The 25,259-nt window shown below is 35.4% G+C and overlaps 1 protein-coding gene and 1 long non-coding RNA gene across 6 annotated transcripts in view; one reads left to right on the top strand and one right to left on the bottom strand.

Moving 5' to 3' along the window:
* Nucleotides 1-24,274, top strand: part of klhl4 (kelch-like family member 4) — a 31,045-nt gene extending 6,771 nt beyond the window's left edge. For 2 of the 4 annotated variants that reach the window (XM_056769659.1, XM_056769655.1), the window contains 12 exons: nt 473-504; nt 974-1,121; nt 9,016-9,183; nt 9,755-9,891; nt 13,398-13,594; nt 16,224-16,436; nt 16,627-16,813; nt 17,025-17,249; nt 19,083-19,245; nt 20,697-20,909; nt 22,392-22,563; nt 23,199-24,274. In XM_056769659.1, coding sequence (XP_056625637.1) covers nt 9,041-9,183; nt 9,755-9,891; nt 13,398-13,594; nt 16,224-16,436; nt 16,627-16,813; nt 17,025-17,249; nt 19,083-19,245; nt 20,697-20,909; nt 22,392-22,563; nt 23,199-23,258 — 1,710 coding nt within the window. In that variant the 5' untranslated portion in view covers nt 473-504; nt 974-1,121; nt 9,016-9,040 and the 3' untranslated portion in view covers nt 23,259-24,274. The remainder of the gene's footprint in view (nt 1-472; nt 505-973; nt 1,122-9,015; nt 9,184-9,754; nt 9,892-13,397; nt 13,595-16,223; nt 16,437-16,626; nt 16,814-17,024; nt 17,250-19,082; nt 19,246-20,696; nt 20,910-22,391; nt 22,564-23,198) is intronic. The other 2 variants (XM_056769657.1, XM_056769656.1) reach the window with 1 other exon arrangement.
* Nucleotides 19,255-22,406, bottom strand: LOC130437965 (uncharacterized). 2 transcript variants are annotated; one of them, XR_008909250.1, is made up of 4 exons: nt 22,303-22,406; nt 21,315-21,422; nt 20,830-20,932; nt 19,255-19,956 (listed from the first exon to the last, which is right to left on the bottom strand). It is a non-coding gene; the product is annotated as an uncharacterized LOC130437965 (long non-coding RNA). The 2 variants fall into 2 exon arrangements; XR_008909249.1 differs by having other exon boundaries at nt 21,315-22,383.
* Nucleotides 24,275-25,259: the final 985 nt, after the last annotated feature.

The raw sequence follows: 25,259 nt of genomic DNA, 5'->3' as shown, positions 1-25,259 counted from the left end.
TTTATAGTGTCTTCATAAAGCATTGACAAGTCAGGAAATATTGTCACGACAGAGAACTGAAAAGCAGAGCTTGAAGGAAAATATCACCACACAGGTTACATGAAAGCTGAATGTATCAGCAAAAAATCTTTGCTAGCATCAAACAAAGATTAATCAGACAAAGTAGAAAAAAATACAACTGAACAATATGTTCACTAAACATTCTATCAAGGGTTCTTGAAGGAGGTGAAATAGTTTTTAGTCTTTAATAGACTTTGGATTGAAGCTGTATTATTTTAATAATTTAGAGAATTAGATTCAAATCTGTTCAAATTAAAACATCAAACAAGCCTACAAATTCACTAGGGCTGTTTTTAAAAGCTAATAAAAAGCAACACCAAAGGACAGAAAATAAAGAAGAAAATTAATTTGCTTTTGAAAGGGTGCAAAATGTTAGAATAATATAATATAATAAATATGTGTTTCTCTTTAGGCATCAAAGTTATTCAAGTATTAAACAGACGGGTAAGTCTAAACTCAATTCACTCAACATAATCTATTAAAAGTAAAAACACAGTTTTCGTCTATATTTGTAGTAAATTTAAAACATACGCAGTCATACCCATACACAGTCAAAATGCATTTCTCATAAAATGAATCTACTTTTGTTTGCTCTACATGTAGGCTAGTAGTTGTCTGTATTCTCATATATGCATCCATAAACATAATTATTGATAAATCAAGATTTGTTGTCATTCGAGGTCAACACATTAAAGACAGACTATAAATTATCCTAACACAGATGCTGAGTGTTCCACTTTCAATCAAATTATAATAAAGCTTTTCAACATGTCTATTAGCCACAGCATACTTGGTAGATTGTAATTTGCATCTGCTGAGTATAGGTTATTAAAAAAAATGCACATCTAACAGAAACATCTAACAGATTCATGCATACGTTGTTTTACAAAATCTTGACTTTATTGTTTTTTAGTTTCCTTCCTTGAACAATACAATGAGCAAAGGAAAGGCCTGTCAGAAAATTCTGAATGGAATGTGACTTTCCTGGATGCTGTATGTTCTTCCTTTGTGGCTAAAAAGTGGCACACTACTGTACTATACCAGAATCTCCATACTTTGAGGTATGCACGATTTAACACTTTTGCAGATGGATAACAATTGTATGTGATGAGACGCTAGAGAGTCACATCATCTAAGCATAAAAACAAGTGCAATGCTTATGATAATAAGAAACAACCTGACCCGGGGCTTCTATAGCACTTGCTTTCATCTTTGCACCTGTTCAGCATCTGAAGGGCTTTGCTTTAAAGTACAGCTACAATGGCTACATGTAAAATACAAAAAAGAGAAATAATCTCAGACATACTGTATCTGTGTATGTTGTGTTTTTGTGAATAGGCCCAGATCTTCACAGTGTGTATAAAAGCAATGCGAAATAAAACAAAATAGATTTTTTAACACATTTTACTACTACATTGAAACAAAGGGTATAACACATAATAGGTAATATTAGCTTTTCACTAGGTAATAGCTTTTCCTCTAACAGGTGTGTCTACATTCCACACAATCTAATTTAAGATGCTAAAGAGCTGTGGCCTGTATTGCTTCTCATAATGTTTTTGTGCTATCTCATTAATAATGCATTTCTGGAAGCTGTTCACAGACTGTGGATTATTAAAAGCCTATTTCAGACAATTACCTTTTATCTTAAACATACTGTATCATCTGTTAAAGTTCTCATGTCACTGAATGGGTTCTGCACTATTATGAAAAACGACATATATACATATATACTGTATATAACCAAAAATAAAACAGACTATAAAATAAAACAGACAGAAATACTTTATTATTGATTCAGATTTCAGATGCAGGCCTTGGGTACACCAGGCACATTTTTTCACGTATTAATCTGGATTAAAATTATGCTGGCAAAACTAGACATTTTGACAAGTGGTTTTCATAACGCTTGGAAGCATGTAAAATGAGCATGAAAGCAATACGCATATATTATCTTGATTGCGACAGAAGGATCAACTTTATGCTCAAATAGTTCAAGGGCCTTAAATATTCTATAGGTAATGCTTTGTTATTTTGTTAATGAGGTTTATATGGCAAAATCCACAAACTTGGCATACTGTATAGTCCTAATGCTGTGATGTCCTAAAGATCTATTATAAGATCAATGTTTTTTTGGTTTGAAATTCCTAACACAAAGAGAACAATTAAAGAAAAATAAAATAAGATATTACTTGTAAAATAAATGTGAATAACGACTTTAAAATAAAAGTTAAGGCAAATGTTTATTTTATTTCATCAAGATACTGTACACTCGGTCTGTTTCTTTATGTCCATTATGACAAATGGCCACATGATAAATGACAAGAGAAATACAGAGCTCTTTCTGAATGCTGATGGCTAGATATGAATTTTTAAAACAGACTTGTTCTTCGATTGCTCGAAAAAAGCAATTTCACTGAATGAAAACAGTTCCTTCAGCACAAATCCTGAGGCTTACATGAATACAGCTCCAGTTTAAAAATAAGGTTGAGCCCTCACTGTACTCACTACATCAGACTTAAAGGACACTGGGTGAATTTGCTGGAGGAATGAAGCTCCAGTTAAGCTGTCTTGGTGATAAAGATGATTTCTGCTAACGGCTGTGAGGGAGCACAGATAGCTGTAATCCTCTTTTAGAAGTGAGGTTCATTCATCTTCGTTTGTTGTTATGGAATTGTCTGCTAGGCATACTATTAGCATTCCAACTTTTACTCAAATATATAGGTATGTCAAGCAAAACCTGCTGCTGTTAGAGATATGCAAGGCATTGAAGGACAGAAAATAACAAATTTTGCATTTTGCCAAGAATAGTATTTTGACGGGGCTCCGTTGAATGTCAGATGCACTTTTACAAATGTGGGCTGCTATGAAGATATATGGGCAATATGTATGTGTTAACTTTAGTAAATGCATTAAAGGTACAGTTTGTAGAATTCACCGCTAGAGAGCGCACGATCTAAACAACAAAAATCGAGTAGCTTGATGACGTTGTGTAGAACCGTGCAATGATGGGATACTTTGACTTCAACTCCACCGCTGATGGTACCGCTGATACATCAATCAGACGGGAACGAGAAATCATGTTAGCGGAAGAGGTAAAGTAATAAAGTTTTATAAATGTTGCATTTGATGAAATCATTTTATTTCATTATAATGAATTAGACCAGATTAATGTAAGGTTTAAAACTAAATTGTTAGTCATGGATGTTACAGTAAATGTCCAATTCGATGGTGTGATAACACTGCACAGTTTTTAGTGTTCAAATCAATCGTAGTAAAAGTTATTTTGAACATACCCACATTATTTGCGATAATGCTAGACGGACCGACTTTACAAACAACTTCCGCATCTGTCTATGACGTGTCACGCGGTTGCTACGTCAGTAAAGGCGTAACAAACAGTAATGCGGATATGACGTCATTGACAGGCGATTGAACGGCCCTGGTCCACTGTTTACAATGCCGATTTTCTCAGGATTTAAAAGCAGTTGGAAACATTAGAGATATTGTAAGTACTCAACTGAAAAACATATATAACATTGGCCTTGTGGTTTTTGGATGTTTTACTGCAAAATTCTTACAAACTGTACCTTTAACTACAATGAACTAACAAGGACCAACATAGTTTTTCAGAATTAACATAGCGTTTGATTTTTAAACTGTATTAGTAAATGCCGAAATTAACATTTAATAAATTAACAATTAATATGTTGGTTTATGTTAGCTAATGCATTAATTAATGTTAACAATTACAACCTTAGTGTTACTGATCAATCTTTTTCTTATTTTGTGTTTGTATGCGTCCGTTTTTATACTTAATATGTCTGCTAACATTTAGAGACCTAAAAGGCCCCAAAGAAAACCAAATTCATTATATTTTCAGATTTATCTTACCGTTTTGAAGCAGAGAAGCAAAATAGCAACAAATCCAGTTCTGTTTTAAGCAGTCTGGTTTTGTTGTGATCTTTCACCACACTGTGCATCTCTGAATAATGATTCATGCTTTAAAATTTGGAAAAGGAGCATTGACTTGCTGTTCTATGAGGAATAAGATCCTCCTGCCAAATAAAACCGCTTAGGGCTGCTTCTGAATGTTTGCACCACCCGTGCAAGCTATTTCTCGAAAGGTCAACGATATACATGCACAGAGCAGATGTGGGCAGAGATGCTGACACATATTTTAATACTAAGATGCTCGAAAAATCATTTCATACCTGCTGCCAGCACAATTCTATTCCACTCTACACTTCTGAAATTGTAACATTATTTCTTTATAGATTTTAGGCTTTTGTCTTATCTCAATCATTTTTGGTATTGATTCATTGTTGATCTATACAGGTGCATCCACTTGTGATTCTAATGAATACATATCAGATTTTTTGTCTAAATATGAGATGTCAAGATAAATATATGATTCGGGACAAGGCATTGGTCTTTGTTTTCAAATTCACATGTGGTGCTCAAGATGCTCAACATGTTAACATTTACATTTTACATTTAGACATTTAGCAGACGCTTTTATCCAAAGAGTTTAGGAGCAATAAGCGATATGTCATACAGGAGCCATAATACATTAGGTGCCAATACAAAGTTACTGGTTTCAACAAAAGCTAGACCACTACCTGTTGAGAGAAAGGGTTAGTGTATTTTTTTTTTTTTTCATTTGTTTGTCAAGTATTCACAGAAGAGATGGGTTTTAAGTAGTTTTTTAAATGTTGTGAGAGATGTGGTGGAACGGACAGAGATAGGAAGATTGTTCCAATATGTTTGAAACAGCATCCAGAGAGCCTATTGGTAGCCTGTTCTCTCAAAGAAACTGTCCCAACTGCCCACTTCGTATTGATCATCTTATATTGAGTGCCTGAGATTAAGTTCAATAACTACTCAAACACTGTACCAATAAGGAGATGTGATGGGTAGTGCGATGCACCACAAGACAACAAATAGCTTTATTCTGCAAGCAACTCATGGGTAAACAGTATTAAAAATGTAATAGTATCATCTGTCAATTTGTCTGGTCATAGTGCATAATACCAAACAGATTTATTAAGCATACAAGGTGTATTCCAAAGCCACAGTATTATTTTACAACTTCAAAGATAAAACGGATATAAACACACTGAAACATAACATGTGTCCTCTTGTTATATAACCCATACTGCAATAGAGCGTTTCAAACTCCTTGCTATTATTTATTACATAAAATTGGCCCCAGCTTTGCATGTAATACTGTATTGTATGAGAAAATCAAAGATACTATTCAGGTGTTACAGAAATGTTTGTTTTTTGTTTTCTATACATCATGTTTAGGTGCATTTTGGCTTGTAATGACACACCTTACCCTTTATATAAAAAGCCAATTTCACAGGCAGAAACAAAACATTTCCAGTAAATTTACAACCTTTCAGAGAGTGATACAGAAGCAATTTGGTTCTGCGATACTGGTGGACATAAAAGTCCTCTCAGCATTCCTTAGAGCAAAGTAATGCTTCTAGGTTTTATAACCCCTCTTATGTTGCCTTATTTCTTATTCAGTGCACCCAGTCCTGTGCCAAATGTGGTTATAATGTCACTGAGATGAATTACCCATCTATTTAGCATAAAAAACAACTCTATAATGACCAGAATGAACCTCGTAGCTTTTCACGAAATAAACTCAAGAGTTATAAATTGCAAGATGTCTTGCAGCTGCAAATGTGAACATGTTGGCATAATGTAAAGAATATAATGTAGATTTAATGTCTATTTCAACACTTGATGGCGTGTGTATCATCCGTAGCTTAATGCCATAAAACCCAATAGCGAAAGAACCACATATTCATTTTTTTCTAGTGGTCTGTTCAACCGTTTAGAGGTTGGACCCATATATAAAGCAACAATGATCACAGCAAATTATACATAATAGAAATAGATTAAAACTATAAAATAGAAAAATATTTAAGATGTGCATCAGCCTTTAGCCAAGTTAGTCTTTGAATGTGGTGCTTTAGACCTGCTACAGTGATTTTACCGATCTTATAATATCATGACAGGTCAGACTGCATGACCTGGATCTGATAAACTTGGGAATGCATGCAGGTACACTGTACGATGATTTAATTTATTTTTAAACATAACAAAATATTACAGATTTGTGTAACAAAATGGGATACAATACAAATTTAACAATTTAAGTAAAAAAAAAATTAATACTTTAAATAAACACCATATTGTCCTAAATCTCACTTAAAACGTCCTCATCAAGTGCAAATTGTAAACAAACACAGCAACATGAATGAGAGGAGGTGGCAGCGGATGAAAGCAATATTATTATTTTTTCGCCTCCATAGTGTTGATCAATATGTAATTTCATGTTTCATTTTTATTTGCTACTCAGCAGGCATAGGTTGTACGATCAAGCAAAATTTCTGACACTGTCAGAAAATGATCTCAGGCTGTCTTTTTATTGCAAGACCCTGACAATGGCTTTGTGTCTCTCTCACTGTACAATGTAGGACCAGCGTTTAGGAACCCCCGACCACAAAAATTGGCACGGTTGTCATCTTTCATCTGGGACAGCCCAAAATTGCACAGTCTGCAATGGCCTTTAGATCACAGCACCTACAAACATCTCACAGGTTCACTTCTGCTAAATAACACAATACTAGAAGCTGTAAATAAATGTTGGATTTATATGTGCGGTGTTATTCCGAAGAACTCATTTCTAATAATGATGAAGCAAATCTTCTCTTAAAGTTAAGGACACACGGGTGAAATTCTGCTTTATGTGTTGCCTCTCAGGACGAAGCCAAGGTTCACAAAACTATTGATCCAATGACCACAGCTTCACTGGGATTTATTCAGTAATTAAAACTTTTACGAGGTCATAACATTTTATCAGGTGCTTAATTTCCCTCTTGTCCTTATGGTCCTCAATACAATGCGCCGTTTAAAGTATCCTAACGCCTAGTTTTTGTTATGCAAATTTGTTTGTTGATTATTAATACAACCACAGCCGTAAACACCCGTACAAAGCCATGCATAATTTTGGAGCATTTTTTTAAAACGCCACCCCTCTACAAAATGTAATCAAAATGCACAGCTTTACTGTACTTCCCTCCGGCCGCCAGACTTTTTAAACAGCGTGGAATGGTTAAATGTCAGCTGTGGATTTTCTCCTGTGAAGGACAACAAAATAAAGGGTTTATATGGTTTGCCTTGCGTCAGAAGGATTATTCAGATGCAACACAATGGCACGTAATCTACCGGTCTGCAGGGAGAGCTGCTCTGAATTTACATGATCAAAGCTCTATGAAGAGCGTCCAGATCCCCACAAAGTCCCTTGCATCCAAACGAATAAATGGATAAATAAAACAGGCAAGTTTGTGCGAATGGTAATCTGCCCCTTTGGAAAACTTTCAATCCACTTATTTACGGAGTTTAGCTTTAATGGTTTCAATTTCAACTCTGACAAATATACAGAACATCACTAATGTCCGACTGGGATGCAAGGGGGAAAAACGTGCAGCATTCACACGCACAACAAGAATTCACACATACAGTAGATAGGCATGAAATAAACAAATAGTTAAAGCAGCAGTTCACTTGCAAAATAAATTTTCATGATAATTTACTCACCCCCATGTTATCCAAGATGTTTTTGTTCTATAGTTGAAAAGAAATTAAGGTTTTTGATGAAAAAATTCCAGGAGTTTTCTCCATATAGTGGACTTCAATGGACTCTAAACGGTTGAAGGTCAAAATTACAGTTTCAATGCAGCTGTAACAGCTTTAAACGATAGCAGACGATGAATAAAGATCTTATCTAGTGAAACGATTGGTCATTTTCTAAAATATTTAGGTTTAAAATTGTCATTTGCTCATTTGCTGATGCTCAGGGATGCATGGATCTTCTGAATGTTGCTCACAACTACACTATGGTACGACCAAGAATTCTAAGTAGCTCACATAGTAATAATCATAAATATTGTATGTCTATTGCCAACATTTATCACTTCTCAGAGAACTCACAGACCTCATGAAGAGTTTTGCAAATTATACTCCATGTTGGGTTTGCATTTATAAATATTGACAAAATTATCATTTAGCTGGTGTATGTGTTTTAAATTTAACAACCAAAGAAGCGATGACACATCCTGCCCTCCTACTGTATTACGTTTTTTTTAAAGTGTGAAAATCCATACCATGATTTTAAACCTTAGCTATATGCTTTATAAACACAAATGCTCACCTTGCTCTGTTCTGCGATGCGTGTTCATGACTTCACGTAATACGTAATTACGTTGAAAATTTGCACGTTCAACTTGTAAACACTGACTTGGTACCACTCCTACCTCAAGTGTGACCTTTTCAACGTAATTACCTATTTTATGAAGTCATGAAGGCGCATCGCAGAACAGAGTAAGGCGAGCATTTGTGTTTATAAAGCATTTACATTTTTTTTTAAATGACAGATCGTTTCACCTTTATTCATCGTCTGGTTTCGTTTAAAGCCCTTTGAAGCTTCACTGAAACTGTAATTTTGACCTTCAACCATTTGGAGTCCATTGAAGTGCACTATATGGAGAAAATCCTGCAATTTTTTTTGACTTAAGAAACAAATACATAACCATCTTGGATGGCATGGAGATGAGTAAATTATCCTGACAATTTATTTTGATAGTAAACTACTCCTTTAAAAGGTATAAATCGGTCTATAAACACCATAGACAGACATTTCTCACAATTCTCACAATCTAAACACATTTTCTCCAGCATGATCACTCACTGCGTGTCAGTGGACCATCATAACCGACGATTCAATCGAGGAGAAAATAAATGATAAAGTCACAGAAGCTTGTGCAGGTGTTAGTTGAGTTCTTCCCGTCACCGTTGAAGATTAAATAGCAGTATCAAGCTGTCAGAGGCGCACCTCGCTCAGTCCCAGCTCAATTCCTGTCTTCCTTTTTTCCACAGGTTGGCTTTGAGCAGTTTCTCTAGAATGAGCTCCAACTGCTCCGATGAGTTTTTCCAGGCCACAAACCATGCAGAACAGACCTTCCGAAAGATGGAGACCTATCTTCAGCACAAGCAGCTGTGTGATGTTCTTTTGATAGCTGGAGATCACAAGATCCCTGCACACAGGTGAGTCTCCGCTGATTCTTTGAAATGCTTTGAAATGCTCCATTTGCCGTTCTGCAAGAAGACAGGTGCACAAGATGGGAATATGTGAAAAAAGACTACATTTGACAAGACTATTTTGCAGTGGTATTGTTTCAAATGTCTGTATCTTTCCTTTGAATATTCATATTTTCAAAAAACAAACATTGGAATGGACTAGAACCCATTTGTTTTCCAAATCTTGATCGATTTGTCTTCTACAATATAATGTATTTAGTCCTAATGATTTTTGAACTTTCTTCAAGGACTGTGAAACTGTGTTTACATAGAGAACTCTCCCGGCCGCTCAGTGTTTTGATGCTATTCTGTTGGAAAATTCTCTGTAGTCGGCGCTCTACTGCGCGTCCCAGTTTGACGCTGAGCTCAATCAACATCACCCTAGAGCTGCATGAAACAACCTGGTGAAAATAGCTGCTTTACTCACACTGTGCTGAGATAAATGATTTGTAGGGGAGGAATTTTCTTCGAAGACAACTTTCAAGAACTTGTGTGGATACTTTGTGAAGATATAAAGTATCTGCACATTTATTTGCAGACTCGTCCTGAGCGCAGTGTCAGACTACTTTGCTGCCATGTTCACCAATGATGTGTTGGAGGCAAAACAAGAGGAAATTAAAATGGAGGGTGTTGATCCGGAGGCGTTGAGAGCGCTGGTTCATTTTGCATATACTGGTATGTATATATATTTTTATTGGTACAGTAATATATATTAATGTCATATATAGATCATATCATCGGACATGCATGCCTGGACTGCAGTTGACTTCCAGTCTGTGTTTGTTTATCGGTCTGGCTAGTGTCCAATAATATATATTTTTATTTCATTTATATTAATTTATAATATAATTTTATTGTAAAATAATTGTATAAAATTAACAATTTGTTGAATGTGTCCTGTAGTTTGTTGCATTTAAAGAAACCTTAGGGGTCATGGACATCTAGCGGTTGAGCTTGGTGTCGCAGTTCAAAATATTGGAGAGGCAAGTTTAGCCAACTAACGGATCTTCACGGTTTCTTTTGCTTGTTAAAAGAATAATCTACAGGAACACTATTGTTTGCGAATGTTTACCGGAACTTAAGGACAGTCCACGAACGTTTGATTGTGTTGTTGTTTTGAAACCGTCTATAATTATAATCACAACCAGCATAAAAAGGAATGGCCAAAAAATGACTTATTTGAGTGGTGATTATCTGATGGCAGGCTCATATTTTTGTTAATCAGCCAATGTTCACGGGTCTAGAGACTCACAGCATTATTGGATTTTTAAATCAATATAGCCATAAAAATTGATGTAAAATACCTTTCAGATGTTCACTTGATCCCAATTACCGCACAAGCAACATCTTCAGGTCTATTTATGTAAATAACAGTTTTAAAGTAATTTTATTGAGGTGAAAATACTAACATGCCTAAGACGTTTGAACAGTGTATGGTTCATATTTGTCATTTACCTTGATCACATTTATTAAAAAAATCATATTTTTACAAAAAAGTAATTTTTATATATGGCTGAAAACCCCAAACATGTTTTTCTTAAATAAATATGGATGTTTGAGGTTGGAAAACTATTTACTTTATTTTCTCACAGACAGGAACACAATGCAAGGGTAAAACTTAAAACATACAGAAAATGTACAAAATGTTAGTGAGGAACTACAGTATCTATGATCCCAATTTTATAAAGACCAGCTAACATTTAGCTGTAAAGTTGTATTACAAAACCCTTTTTGGACCCATGTACGCTAATGTTAGGGTATTACGAACCGTTAATGAATTTACAGTTTACAAATTTGGATGACTAGGCCTACACAACACAAGACAACATGAAAACTGATTGTAACTGTTAAAAACAGATATGTAAGAGCTAGCAGCCAATTGTCTGGGAGCCTCGCCAATACTGCTTATTTGATTGTGCATTTGATTTCAAGTTAGATAACATTTCTTACCAGAATGCACTTTTAATAACCAGCAGAACAATTGTGAAGAACATTTAGTTACTTAAGAATATGTGGTGGTTCAACAGTGTTTCACAGTGGTGGAATGAGTTCTGGAAATTTGTACTTAAATACAAGTACTGTTACATTGCTGAAATTGTACTCAATTACAAGTAAAAGTACTGGTGTTAAAAAAGTAATAGAGTAAAAGTAAAAATTACTGTTCTCAAAAACTACTCAGAGTACTAGTTACTCGTTACTTTTAAGGTGGTGTTATTTAATGAATTAAGAATAATTATTAATAATCCAATTTGGAGATTTATATAAAAAGTAGCTACTTTTAACAAAACACATCTTTACCTTACTGATAAAGCATGTATCTGGAGACAACTCAGACAAAATAACCATTCAATGTATTGTTCTGTCTGTCTGTCTGTTTATTAAGAGCTCATTTTCCAGTTAAAACCATTTATACACTTCCAACACTGTTCAATCATGTGTATTAGGCATCACAATGCAGAAATTCATAAATAAAAGCCCCAAATACTGCATGCGAAAAATGCAAAACATTTGTAATCTAAATTGCATTGGATTAGCATTAACAGTCATGTCTGTAGAGGAGCTGGCTGATCAATTACTCAACAGGTCGAACAATAACATTACTGTTCTCAAAAACTACTCCGAGTACTAGTTACTCGTTACTTTTTAGGTATAAAGATTTTTACCTAGAGTTGTGGTCCATTGTTTTTCATAAAATGCAAGTCAACCGGGTTCATGTCTTTAAAAATTCATAATACAGATAGAGGCAACATAAAAGTTATCCCTGCGGCTTCTTTTGACGTATTAATGGCGTCTTATTTAAGCGAATCGATAGAACAGTGCAAGAAACTGAACATTATTTTCAACATTGTAACTGGTAATGTACAGCTTGCGCAACTGCGTTGCATGCGTCCCAATCGCATATGTTCCCTACTCACTTATAAGGGCAGAGCACTTGATGAAGAGACTTTGGAACGGGGGTTGGACAATTTTATCTCATTATATAGTGATTTGAATGAAACTTGACGAAAGGAGTGATACAGGAACTCAATATTTCTCCATATCTTCCTATTGTTTCCCTTTCCCGCATTGACTTTCAAGCGTGCAAAACCATCGTTTGATCCGCGCCCTGCCTGCCGCAGACGTTCGTTCTCCTCCTTGATTAAAGTAAATTGGCGGCAAATGTCTTGAAATCTGTGTGACATAAGTTTTTTATGCGCGATTTGAATGGACGGGGTCACGTGACGGGACTGATTATTCTCCTTAGCCAATCACATGAAAATAAAAACATATAAAGTAGCGACCACAATGTGAGGAAAAATAGGGCAGTTAATTAAAGTAGCGAAAGTAGAAGTAAAAGTACACTGTTTTTATACTACTTAAAAAAGTACAATTCCTGAAAAAACTACTCAATTACAGTAATTTGAGTATTTGTAATTCGTTACTTTTTGTTATGTTAAACATGCTGGCTTCTCATGCTTGACATGGTCAACTTGTCAAAAAACGAGTCGGATGTATGACATAGTATTTCTGTGCTCGATAAACTCCCACAAGGTTTGAATAGATTTCGAGAAGTTTTTTCGAAAATAAAATTCAGTTGCGTAAAAAAACTTTTCTTAGTTTCTTATTGGACAATTCTCCAGGAAAAGCACGCCCACGTGTCAATCAGCAAGACGTGAGAAAGAGCAAACCCATCAATGCGCTTTGTTCATTGTATTGAAGTTCAGCTTTGTTTGTTTGTTCAGTGTATTTCGGTGAGGAATGTTATATAAATGGTGGATATAATGCTTGATTTGGAGATCCCAGCGCTAAAAGATGCATTATATAAAAATCATGAACGTACAGGGAATCAACGATTATGCAAGAACAATGCGATGATGTATTGTGTGTTCATGCTGTTGTTCCACCCCCCCTGCACGCCTCAAGGTGCATGACTGTTTCTGAAATAATCATACAGCTATATCTGTCGTTTATAAATGTGATCAAACTAAGACTCTTCGAAGACTCTAAGTATGCATGACTACTCTATAGGTACTCAAGATTAATGTGAGATTGGGATAAACTACGTGTGTTACATCTGCTTTAATGACTACACAAATCCATTCATTATTACATTTCTAATTGTTTAAAAACTATAATCCACATGGGATTTTCAGTCATTTTGATAGCCCTTTGTTAATTAAATATTTTTTTCAAATCTACAGGAGTCCTGGAGCTGAAAGAGGAGACAATTGAAAGTCTTTTAGCTGCTGCTTGTCTCCTCCAGCTCTCACAAGTCATTCAGGTTTGCTGCAATTTTTTGATGAAACAACTGCACCCGTCTAACTGCCTGGGGATCCGCTCATTTGCTGATGCTCAGGGATGCATGGATCTTCTGAATGTTGCTCACAACTACACTATGGTACGACCAAGAATTCTAAGTAGCTCACATAGTAATAATCATAAATATTGTATGTCTATTGCCAACATTTATCACTTCTCAGAGAACTCACAGACCTCATGAAGAGTTTTGCAAATTATACTCCATGTTGGGTTTGCATTTATAAATATTGACAAAATTATCATTTAGCTGGTGTATGTGTTTTAAATTTAACAACCAAAGAAGCGATGACACATCCTGCCCTCCTACTGTATTATGTTTTTTTTTAAAGTGTGAAAATCCATACCATGATTTTAAACCTTGTCACGCATAAAACATACTTGGTGTGACATTTTATATCTAAGCATGGTGCTCTGCAAGCCTCTTTGATGTATTATGAACGTAGGAAAAAGTGGCTTCGGTTAAATAATGGCAATGCATTAAGTATTCTCAGGAGCCCAAAAATCCACAGAGCACATTTGCTTTGATGGGCATTTCTCTGCCCAAGTGAGGAAACAACTTAGGAAGATAGCTGTTATCTGCGAAAGGACATCTGCACAGGCTGTTTACAAAGAGCTTTCTATTGCACAGAGGTTAATCTAATCAGAGAACACAAGCAAGACGATTTCCCCTTCAATCACTTTGGAAATGAACATGGCCTGAACAGAGCTTCCTGTTTCACTCTCTGTGGTGTCAGATTAAAAAGTCATAGTTTGATAGACTTTAATTTTTTTCCTTTTTTATGACTCATCCTGAAATTCTGTCCTTTTGTGAGAGGCCCAGACTTCATGTCTTGATTCAAGATATCAATGGCCTAAAATCCAGATGTTTAGTTTAGTAAGAAGACAATAATTTGAACGCTGCCTAAAGGTCCAATGTGTAATTTTTGGAGGATCTATTGACAGAAATCCAATCCAATATACATAACTATGACCTTACATTATGAAGCGTTATGTTTTTATAACCTTAGAATGAGCAATTTCTATGTACATACAGCGCGGGTACTCAGATCATAGCACAGATCGTGTTTCTTAAATATATTATGGCAAAGAAGCGAAAAACGTGACAACATCTTAGTTCTGTATGAGCCAAAGTAGTGCTACAAAATGGAAGGGATGGAGTGAGCCATTGGTCGCAGTTCTCAACCTCACCACTAGTTGCTGCTCAATTTTATACGCTGGACCTTTAAGGTCCCCGCTCAAGAAAACATTAACTGGCACAGCCATTAAATTCCCACGCCATTCCTTCCAACCTAATCATCTAGTTCATGCAAAGCCTTCTGCGCACTCCCACAGTATATTGCTGCAGGACATGTTACACACTGTTCAGTTTGATGCCCTCCTCTAAAATATATGCCTGCAAGAGGCTTTCAAAGCAGGGAAACAGAATTAATGTTTTCCATTAATTGTCAGGGTTCTTGTGATGGTAATTGGGAATAATGAATCCATATCAACGTCACTATAAGAAGTAGACTTTAAATCTATGTGGAGGAGGGGATGAAAATCAATGTATGGCACTCATTTAATTATGTGTGAGCTAAGCTCCGAATGCGTAGGCACGAGTTTCGGAGAGAGACTCTGCTGTTTAGATCTGATTTATGATCAATAAGATGTTTACTACCCTTATTTGCAAGAGAATCGATGAAGATTACTTCTCATGCACAAAGGAAACTCTGAAAGTGCCATTTGTAATGAACAAGCTTGTTAAAAAGATTTGAAGCATCCTTTTTATCACAGTTTTATCAAAGTCAACCTATCCGATGTCCTAGCGGACGCAATCGAGCAGATCATTATATTGCTGAGATGAATGCGGATGAGTATGAAAAGCCGATTCTTAAGATTTGATTTTCAATATTACAGTTTTCCAAATAAGAGGTTATGTGCAGTAAAAAACATAAAACAATGTAAAGTGTAATCCAATGTAAGTTGCTTTGAACAATAGTGTCTGCCAAATGCATCAATGTAAATGTTAAAGCGAATATTCTGTCATCATTTACTCACCCTTAGATTTTTCCAAATATGTATGAATAAATTTGTTCTGCTAAACATAAAGAGAGAATTTTTTAAGATTGTCTCAGACCCATTGACTCCCATTGTATTTACTTTCCCTAGTTTAAAATGGGGATGAGATCTGTAGAGGTTGAGTAAATGATGACAGAATATACATTTTTAGGTGAACTATCCCTTTAACAAGTTTATGTTATACATTGTTGTATCAGTAAATTGTTGCACTGGCCACAGAGAGAAAATGTGAGGTAAATGTTTAAAATTAATAAATAAAATCTGCTCTAAACAAATATAAAGAATAATATTCCACTTGCAGACTTTTGGATACTGTCCAATGCACTTGAGGCTGCTCGCTCAGGCCTTCTAAGGATCATCAGTCCTTGTTCTTATCTAGGATTTTAATTACAAGCAAAAGATGATAACCATTTTTATACTATTGTTATTGGCAGCCCATACAGTAAATACACAACGTATTTGACAATAGTGTGCCAAATAAAAGTTTCGCAATATTAACTTCATCAGTTGAACTGTTGCATAAAGCAATACCCCACAATCCTTTTGTTAGGCTCTTTATCCCGTGCCTGAATCACTGCCGTGGTGACATTTGTGTCATATTGCATCACACATTTACAACGCATGAGCAAACAACTACGTTACATTTTCAGGAACATTTTTTAGAAGTCATCCAGAACCAGGAGTTTCTGCTGTTACCAACCACAGAAATAGGCAAGCTGTTGGCCAGTGATGACATCAATGTTCCAGATGAAGAAACTATTTTCCAGGCACTCATGATGTGGGTTCGCTATGATGTGCAGCCCAGGCAGCAGGATCTGGGAGTGTTACTGGCGTATATCCGACTCCCTCTTTTACCTCCTCAGGTTTGCCAATGACATCCATGTCAAACATCCTTATTCATTTTTTCTTGGTACTTTAGAAACCTGAAAATAGGAAACAGTTTAATATCACTTTTGCTGATCCAATTTTACAAACACTAAAATTGTAATGTGTTTACTCACCAACGTTCCCTTTGTTAGAATTGAATGCTGTTTTTGTTTTGCTTTGTTGTAGCTTCTTGCTGATCTGGAAAACAACAAGATGTTTTCCGAGGACTTGGAATGCCAGAAGCTCCTGATGGAAGCTATGAAGTACCATCTTTTGCCAGAGCGCCGTCCCATGTTGCAAAGCCCTAGAACCAAACCACGCAAATCCACAGTTGGATGTCTCTATGCGGTTGGAGGGATGGATGCCTCAAAAGGTTGACTTTTTTCGTTCTTTCCCTTTCTCAAAGTAGCATCTCTAATTGCCACAAATAGAATTTCCATATGGTTTCTCACGAAACAAAATGTGTTTGCCAGGATGCAAGTCATTATCATGTTTGATTTTGCCCCTGAGAGACAGTTTGTCAGCTAATAGCCTAGCAGTGTGCAACAGATTGCGCAATAAACCGAAATTCTGTCTGCTTTTAGGATCTACAACAATAGAGAACTATGACCTCCGTACGAACAGATGGATCCAAGTGGGCATCATGAATGGGCGAAGACTTCAGTTTGGCGTGGCGGTGATTGATAACAAACTTTATGTGGTTGGGGGCAGAGATGGACTTAAGACCTCTAATATGGTGGAATGCTACAACCCTATCACTAAAGTCTGGTCCACTATGCCTCCAATGTCAACCCACAGACATGGATTAGGTGGGTTCTTTGAATGTTTGAGATGTTTTTGTATAATATTTTCTATTGTGTGTTGAGAAGACCTAACAAGACTGGTTTAATGACATGACCAAAAAGTGATACAGAACTTGGAAATAACTTAAAGCCATGCATAATTTGCTTCATAAATAGACGGTTTCATCAGACGCACATGGCTGGCCCAGAGTAAACGCTCGGCCTGTGTTTGTTGATTGCTCTAGCTAGTGGCTATTAATATAACTATATTTATAGTTTATTTCAGGATACATCACGATTATTCGCATCCAGAATAAAAATTTGTGTTTACATTATATATTTTTATGTACTGTGCAAATACATTTGGTATACATATACATACATATGCATATATTTAAATATATATAGATAAAAATTACTCAACATTTATAAATGGTTTAAATGATTGGTTAATATAAATTAATACATGTAAATATTTGTCTGTACGTGTATGTGTTTATAAATCAAGGTTATTTTATTAAACTAAAATTAAAACTTTGAAAACGTTTCTGTCCATTGAAATCAAATTAAGCATTGACCTAAAAATTATTCGAAAAACTTAACTGAAATATGTTTAAAGCACAAACATTATAATAATTAACAAAAACTAAAATAAAACTAAAATAAAAATGAATTCATCTTAAATAAATAATAAAACATTAAAAGCACATTGCAAAATTAACACAATTCATTTTTTTTAAATAAAAGCTTATTTAAAGTATTAGTAAAACTAATTTAAACTAAAATCAAAGCAATAATGACACACTACACAGACATATATTATGTAAACACAAATTTTTATTCTGGATGTGATTATATGTGATTAATCGTTTTAAAATTCCTAATCTTATTTAATATACATTATTCTTAATTTATACTAATATTTTATTGTATAATAATCGACCTGCAAAGTATTTTATTTAACATGAAACAACATAGGCTGTTCTCAATATCCTTCCTACAACGTTTGTCTAGTCTTCACAAAAGTAAATCTGTGATATAGAATGACAACCTCACAAAGCATGATCAGTACAGTTGTTTACTTATTCCAGGCAATGTTTCAAACACAAAATATAATAACCTAAATCAGATGACCAGAAAATAATTTTGTGTCATTAAAATAAATAACACTTTATTGGTGTTATCCAAGCTAGTGTATGCATCCTTTTATTGAAACTGGCACAAACACCAGTGCCTGAAGAAATAACTATATGTTATATACAGTAGCATAAAGGAACCATGTGCTCACATCAAAGCTACAGTGTGTATAAATCAACAAAGGCAATCTTGGCCACCCATAAAAAAAGTTACATAAAATATATGGCAGGTAATTTAAACTCGGCGAAGTGAAAATGCACTGTACAAAACCCCCATAAAACTGACACTCTATATTGCACATTGAGGTCTTTAAAGTCATCGCAATATCAGAATCAAAAAGTCGGTCAAGAGACGATTTATATGTCAAGAGCCAAAATAGCAAGAGCCAGAGATTTATAACAGAAGCATGAAGAACCTTTTCTGTGAAGGGTGCAGAGAGATGCACCATGAATTCTTAATGCATTCCACAGCGTCTCAGGGCCGTTGTGCTTCGGTCCTGACCGGAAGGACATTTTTCAGCTCATGATATCTGGTATGAGAGAGCGCCCTTTGATGTTCATTAAAATTAATTCCATGTTATTACCATTTCAATGTTGACATTTCCTAGCCATAATAAGATGCAGAGAGATACTCTGCTTTTGGATTGTGCTTTTTATTCTTTTTTGTGTCTACAAAAGCTGAGGCCAGTTTTATTTCTTCCTTTAATTTTTTCTGTTTGAAAAGGAATCGCTGTGCTAGAGGGGCCTATGTATGCGGTGGGAGGTCATGACGGATGGAGCTATTTAAACACAGTGGAAAGGTGGGACCCCCAGGCGAGGCAGTGGAATTACGTGGCCAGTATGTCCACCCCACGCAGCACTGTCGGCGTCACAGCTCTCAATGGAAAGTAAGGACTTTTAGTTCTTATATTTTGACTGTTGGTGCAGAAAGACTATTTCTTTATTTTACAATTATTGTTTCAGACTGAAAATATCTCTAAAATAACCCTATTGAAGAGAGAATACTACATATAATACTCACCCCAAAAATGTAAATTAAGCTGGCATTTACTCATCCTAGTGTCATTCCAAACCTGAATGAAGTTAACTTCTGTGTTTGGTTATAGGCTAATAAAACAATTTATTTGATATATTATTTATACTAATATTAATATTAATTAATAATCATATTTTAAAGTCTATTAATTGTATTAAATTAAATAAAAACTCAACAGTTATTGATTATTTGCGGATATGTCCAAAAGTTAAGTTTGGGTCACATAACGTGTGTATATGTTGTTGCCGTTAATACAATCATTTTAATAAAATTCATTAATTGTAAATAATTAGTATATTTAAGTAATTTGTCAATCAAGGCTTTACCATTTTGCGAATATACTCTCGGCTAAATTTACAGTTATTCACAATGCACAATCTCTCATCGAATTCAAATCAATCAATTGTACATTTTTACAGACCTAATAGTGAGATCTTAAATACTTCAGGTGTTGTGTCCAATACTCGCCGCAACTCTGTACAGCCAGATGGGAGTTAATAGGCTCTGAGACCAAAGAATCTCTTGTGTCGTTCACATTCAAGTTAGATGAGTGGCGGGTGAGCTGGTATAGAGAGAAAAAAGAGAGACTGAAACTGTCTGAGAGAAAAAGAGGCTAGTTTTGTATCAAACAAGACATTGAATGATTACCCGTGGTGTACTTTTGTAACCAGGTCAAAGACAAAACACTTCAAGCTACCTCCAGAGCCCAATGCCCTACTTTTAAGTGATTAATTGATCAATCTTTTACCAGGAAATATCATAGATAGCCTATATTTAGAGTCAAAATGAAAAATGTTAATGCATGTTTCTAGTTTTACGTTGAACAATTCATCAATACATGTTATTTCACAGGAAAAAATGAATGCGCTACATCCTTTCCTGTTGACATCACTGAGGCCATTCAGGCTATTGGTTAATGTTATCTTAATAACCAAACTCCTAATATGTAATCTCCAAAACGAAAGGAATATAGTTGACTCTATTTACTCGCCCTAATGTTGTTTTAAACCTGTGTGATTCTCTTTCTTCTGCAGTACACAAAAGAGGATATTTTGATAAATGTTGCTAACCAAACCCGTTGATCCCCATTGATTTATATTATATGGACATAAAACAAATGCAAGTCAATGTTGACCAACGGTTTTATGTCACCAACATTTTTCAAGAGGCAAATAAGGACAGAATTTACATTTTAAAGGTGAACTAATCCTTGAATTCCTGATGGATACAATCAAGTCCCGTCCTACATAAGTTTGCAAGTGTCTTTCGTGTCGACTGTAACTAAAATCTGTTCATCTACAGGTTGTTTGCTGTAGGTGGTCGCGATGGAAGCTCCTGCCTGCGATCCATGGAATGTTTTGATCCCCACACCAATAAATGGAGTATGTGTGCACCAATGTCAAAGAGGAGAGGAGGCGTGGGTGTTGCCACTTACAACAGTTTCCTGTATGCGGTTGGAGGCCATGATGCACCCGCTTCAAGCCACTGCTCACGCCTCTCGGATTGTGTGGAGAGGTACTTTAACAATGTACAGAATTCTGGAAAGAAAAACATATAACACCTATGTTTATAAAACCTGCGTTATACAGACCAGACTTATCTTAAACTAGGACTATGCCTTAGTTAAATAAGGATATTTAAATGGCTTTTTTAAAATGCTTCAGAAAAAGAATTACCGGTGTGCATGTTGAGACAAAACAAAGGCACTGTCATTAAAATCTGCCAGGGCAAGTAATTTTTTACTTTTAGTCTGGGACAAGCAGCCTCAAGGGCACAGATGTTTGTTTGTGATCAACAACCTCAGCCCATGAAACGTAAACTCTGAGGGTGGATAGAAGGTGTATGCCAAGTGCTGCAAATCCTGCATTGTATTATTTGCAAATCTGAACACGCCTTGCGCTATTGTGAAACCATTGTTACCTTGTTACTGAGGAATGTGGGTGGAAGCAGCAAGTAGTTCAGTAACATGGATTGAGATGCCTCCTGCTGGTGATGACTGGAACTACAGTACAGATACATGTTGAATATCTGAAAATATACAAATCATAGTTAACAATACGAAACAATTTGGCCACAACTAAATTGAATGCATAACATTATTGCTAATAAATAATAAATGTACTGTTAAACGAACAATATGCTATTATAATATTATAAGTATATAGCCTATTATATTTAATATTGTGACAAATAATGAATGTATGATGGTTTTGGCACACACACACACACACACGCACACATGCAAGCACGCACACACACGCACACATGCAAGCACACACACACACACACACACACACACACACACATGCAAGCACACACACACACACGCAAACAAACAAAGACTGACCACACTTTGTACAAGAATCTTCTCAAAAGTTCACCCTCAAAATTAAAATTCTGTAATTTATTCAAACTCATGCCATTCGAAACCAGTATGACTCTTTCCTCTGTAAAAAAAAGAAGATATTTTGAGAAATTGTTTTGTGTTCATACCATGGAAGTCAATGCGGCAATTTTGTCTTGTTACCAGCGTTCTTCAAAATATTTTTTTTTGTGTTCTGCACAGGAAAGATAATCACACTGGGTTGGAATGACATGAGGGTAAATTTATAATGAAGAATTTTCATTTTGGCTGAACTATCCTCCTAAGTGGTAACAAACATGAAAATAGAACATAATTAAAGTCAACACAAGATGTAGCTAAATTAAGTCTAGAAAGAAATCCTAATAAAAGTAATGCACAAAAGCCAAGAGCAGCACAGTAGAAATTAAACTCATTACTCAATAATTGGTGCTCTGTGTGCTAAACCCTCAATAGATTTTATTTTGGGGATAATCATAGTTCTCAGTTTCCAAGGCTTTCACAGCAGCACTATTAAGTAGTAATAAAAATCTATGAAGCAGTTACCTCTCATTGTACTCCATGCTTTATGTTGATTTAAGATAGACTTGTGTTTCATTAAACTGCACCCCCTGTGATCTGTGCTACATTTACAGGTACGACCCAAAAACAGACACATGGACCACGGTGTCTTCCCTGAGCGTCCCTCGAGATGCGGTGGGGGTGTGTCTGTTGGGAGACAGATTGTATGCGGTCGGAGGCTACGATGGCCAGACCTACTTAAACAGCGTTGAGTCCTATGATGCACAGAACAGTGAATGGACCGAGGTGGGTGCATTGTTCAAATGGGGCTGCCTTTGTTCACGCCGAGCACACAATGAGAACTGAAAGTCCAAGAGAGGAAATCTGATCAGTTTGTTTTGGTGTAGTTAACTTTCAGTGTATTGGTTGTTATAGTAACGATGTAAGTTTCAACACAACAATTGAGAGGAGCTGTCCATCACTAAACTTGAACTTATCCTTGAAATCAAATACACCAAGCAACATTCTTACTAAGCATGTGTCTGCAACACATTTTACCACAATAACCCAACTTGGTGTTCTTCGCAAAGATGAATGTCAAAATGTACCTAGAAATGTTTTCGACATCGAATACCTGTCAAACCGCTCATTTTTTTAATGTTCTTTGAATGCTCGGATGATGTATGACTGTGAACAGGAAGTACAAGCATTTCCTCCCATTCATCTCTTTTCCACTGGGTCACAATGTCACAGGTTAAGCACTCTTTCCTCTGCCAGCCTGGGTTACAAGTCGACTTTGCCTCTTTTATAACATTTCTTGCGATGATGCATTAGATTGTAAACAGGGATTACACGCAGAGTGCGACTGGGAGCAGAGCAGAGGTGGAAATTTGTTGTGGTAGGACACTGGTCATTAACCTCTGTATCTCTTGTTATTCCAGGAGGTCCCTCTAAACATTGGAAGGGCTGGGGCGTGTGTGGTGGTGGTCAGACTGCCTTGAAGGCTCAGATTCCTTGAGCTGAACTGCCCTCGAAGAACTCACACAACTGGAATAGCAAAATACACATAGTTCATCAAAGCTATTGAGAACACTGGATTCATTGAAACTGATTATTCCTGCTTTGTTTAAATATTTCAGCACTACTGCAAACTGAAAAACAAATGAGAAAAATTATGTGTACAAGATTTTACTGTAATGAAATTTTATGAGACAATTTCATATTTTATATTGAGAGAATTTTGACATTTATCCAAACAGACTTTTTTGAGTTGAACTTTATCATTTTAATATTTGCATCTTGCTTACCTCGTCACACATTTCTATCTTTTAAAAATATGAAAATCAACTGTATTTTAAAGTCAGCGGTATACTTGTTTACTTGTGACATTTTGTGAAAAAATTATTTTGATCTTAGATAAACAATTTTAAAAGACCACTGTGAATACTTCCAGTTGTAAGCTTGCAACAAAACTTGTAACGCCTAAAATATTGTCAATTTGTCATGCACAATTCTCATCTGAATACACATTTTGTCTAAGACTAGGTTCAGCACCTTTGTAAGAACTTGTCTTTGATGTAGAAAAAAATGAAAAAAGCCAAAGTTATTAGCACGTGTTTGTAAGTAACGACTTTTAATTGTAATACAGTTTACAGTAGAAAAGATACTATTATATCATATTGATATTTCACCATAATGTAAAGGTTTTGTAATTTTTATTGTATATAATTTACGATCATAGCTTTTTGGCATGCTTTATGTCTGAATGCCATTTTAAATAATTTAATCATCAAAATCATTGCTTTTATGATGTACTGACGTTCATGTTTCATTTGGACCATGCCAAAACTAAAATAGGTTTACTGTCTCATCACCTGTCTGACTTACTGGAATGTAACATGCTTATCAGGTATATGTTTACTAGAATGACACATTTGCAATACCTGTTCACTGAAACATTTGTCTTTGTTTATGGCATGCAGAAAAAACTAGGAAATAAAATGATTTTTGTCTTTTCTGAGTATTGTTTCTACAATTTGTGAAAATAATCTTGCATATCAAGTTTTAAAATTCCCTTATATGAATTTATACAAAGCTGAAATGTGTACTGTACTGCCCTCCAGTGGTTGCCATTTGTACAGCAGGTCATGATTAACAGAGCTTGACCTACTCTACAAATGTTTTATTCTTTTATTTTAAAGAATTTATCATTCGTCTTGCAGACTATAATAATAAGATCTTTATTTTCATCGTATATATTTAAACCTAAAATGAAAAATGGCAATAGCACGTCAATCAATAATCCCAGTGACTTTAGTTCACCTATAGCAGGCTCAAGTTCACAAAGAAAATGGTGCAGTGTAACCTTTAAAAATTAATGCATTATTTGTTCTGAAATGTCAAGAGATGAAAGTGATGTGAAAGGACAGACTTGCTGTCCAAAGCAAGTAAGATTGTTTTTGATAAAACTGATAGATTGCAATTAGGCTATACTCTGTGCTTTTCAACAGAGCAAGAGAAAAACAAAGACTGAACATTTCAAAGGGAATAAGAATTGATTATAATGCACACATCATAAGGCGAGGGCAAGAAGAGTGCATGTGTTGTTTTAGTCCCTCCAGATGTTTGCAATTGCAATGTCTGAAAAGATTTCTGAAATTACCTGACTTACATGCCCTCACGGATCGCTCTATCTACTTCATCCAAACCTCCAATTTAGAAATCCATTTCATGACCTCTTTGTAAAGGAAGGATATATATACATATATATATATATATACAGTACTCAGGCTCAAAATGTTTTGTGTTTAATTTGTTTTATTAACGACTTCCTTGTGTGTGTGATTTTATTTGTCTGTTAGAAATAAACGGAGTTACTCACAAAACGTTTAATCAATTAATTTAATCTCTAGAAAACAGAAATTACATTGGCATATTCTACGCCCCTGTCAATATCCCTCGCGCCGTCAAATTACTTTACAGATTTCAATAAGAATTCAATA

This window comes from Triplophysa dalaica, chromosome 16 (assembly GCF_015846415.1).
Source record: "Triplophysa dalaica isolate WHDGS20190420 chromosome 16, ASM1584641v1, whole genome shotgun sequence".
Lineage (NCBI taxonomy): Eukaryota > Metazoa > Chordata > Actinopteri > Cypriniformes > Nemacheilidae > Triplophysa > Triplophysa dalaica.
The sequence above is the reverse complement of the archived record's forward strand: the minus strand, read 5'-3'. Positions and strand labels throughout refer to the sequence as shown.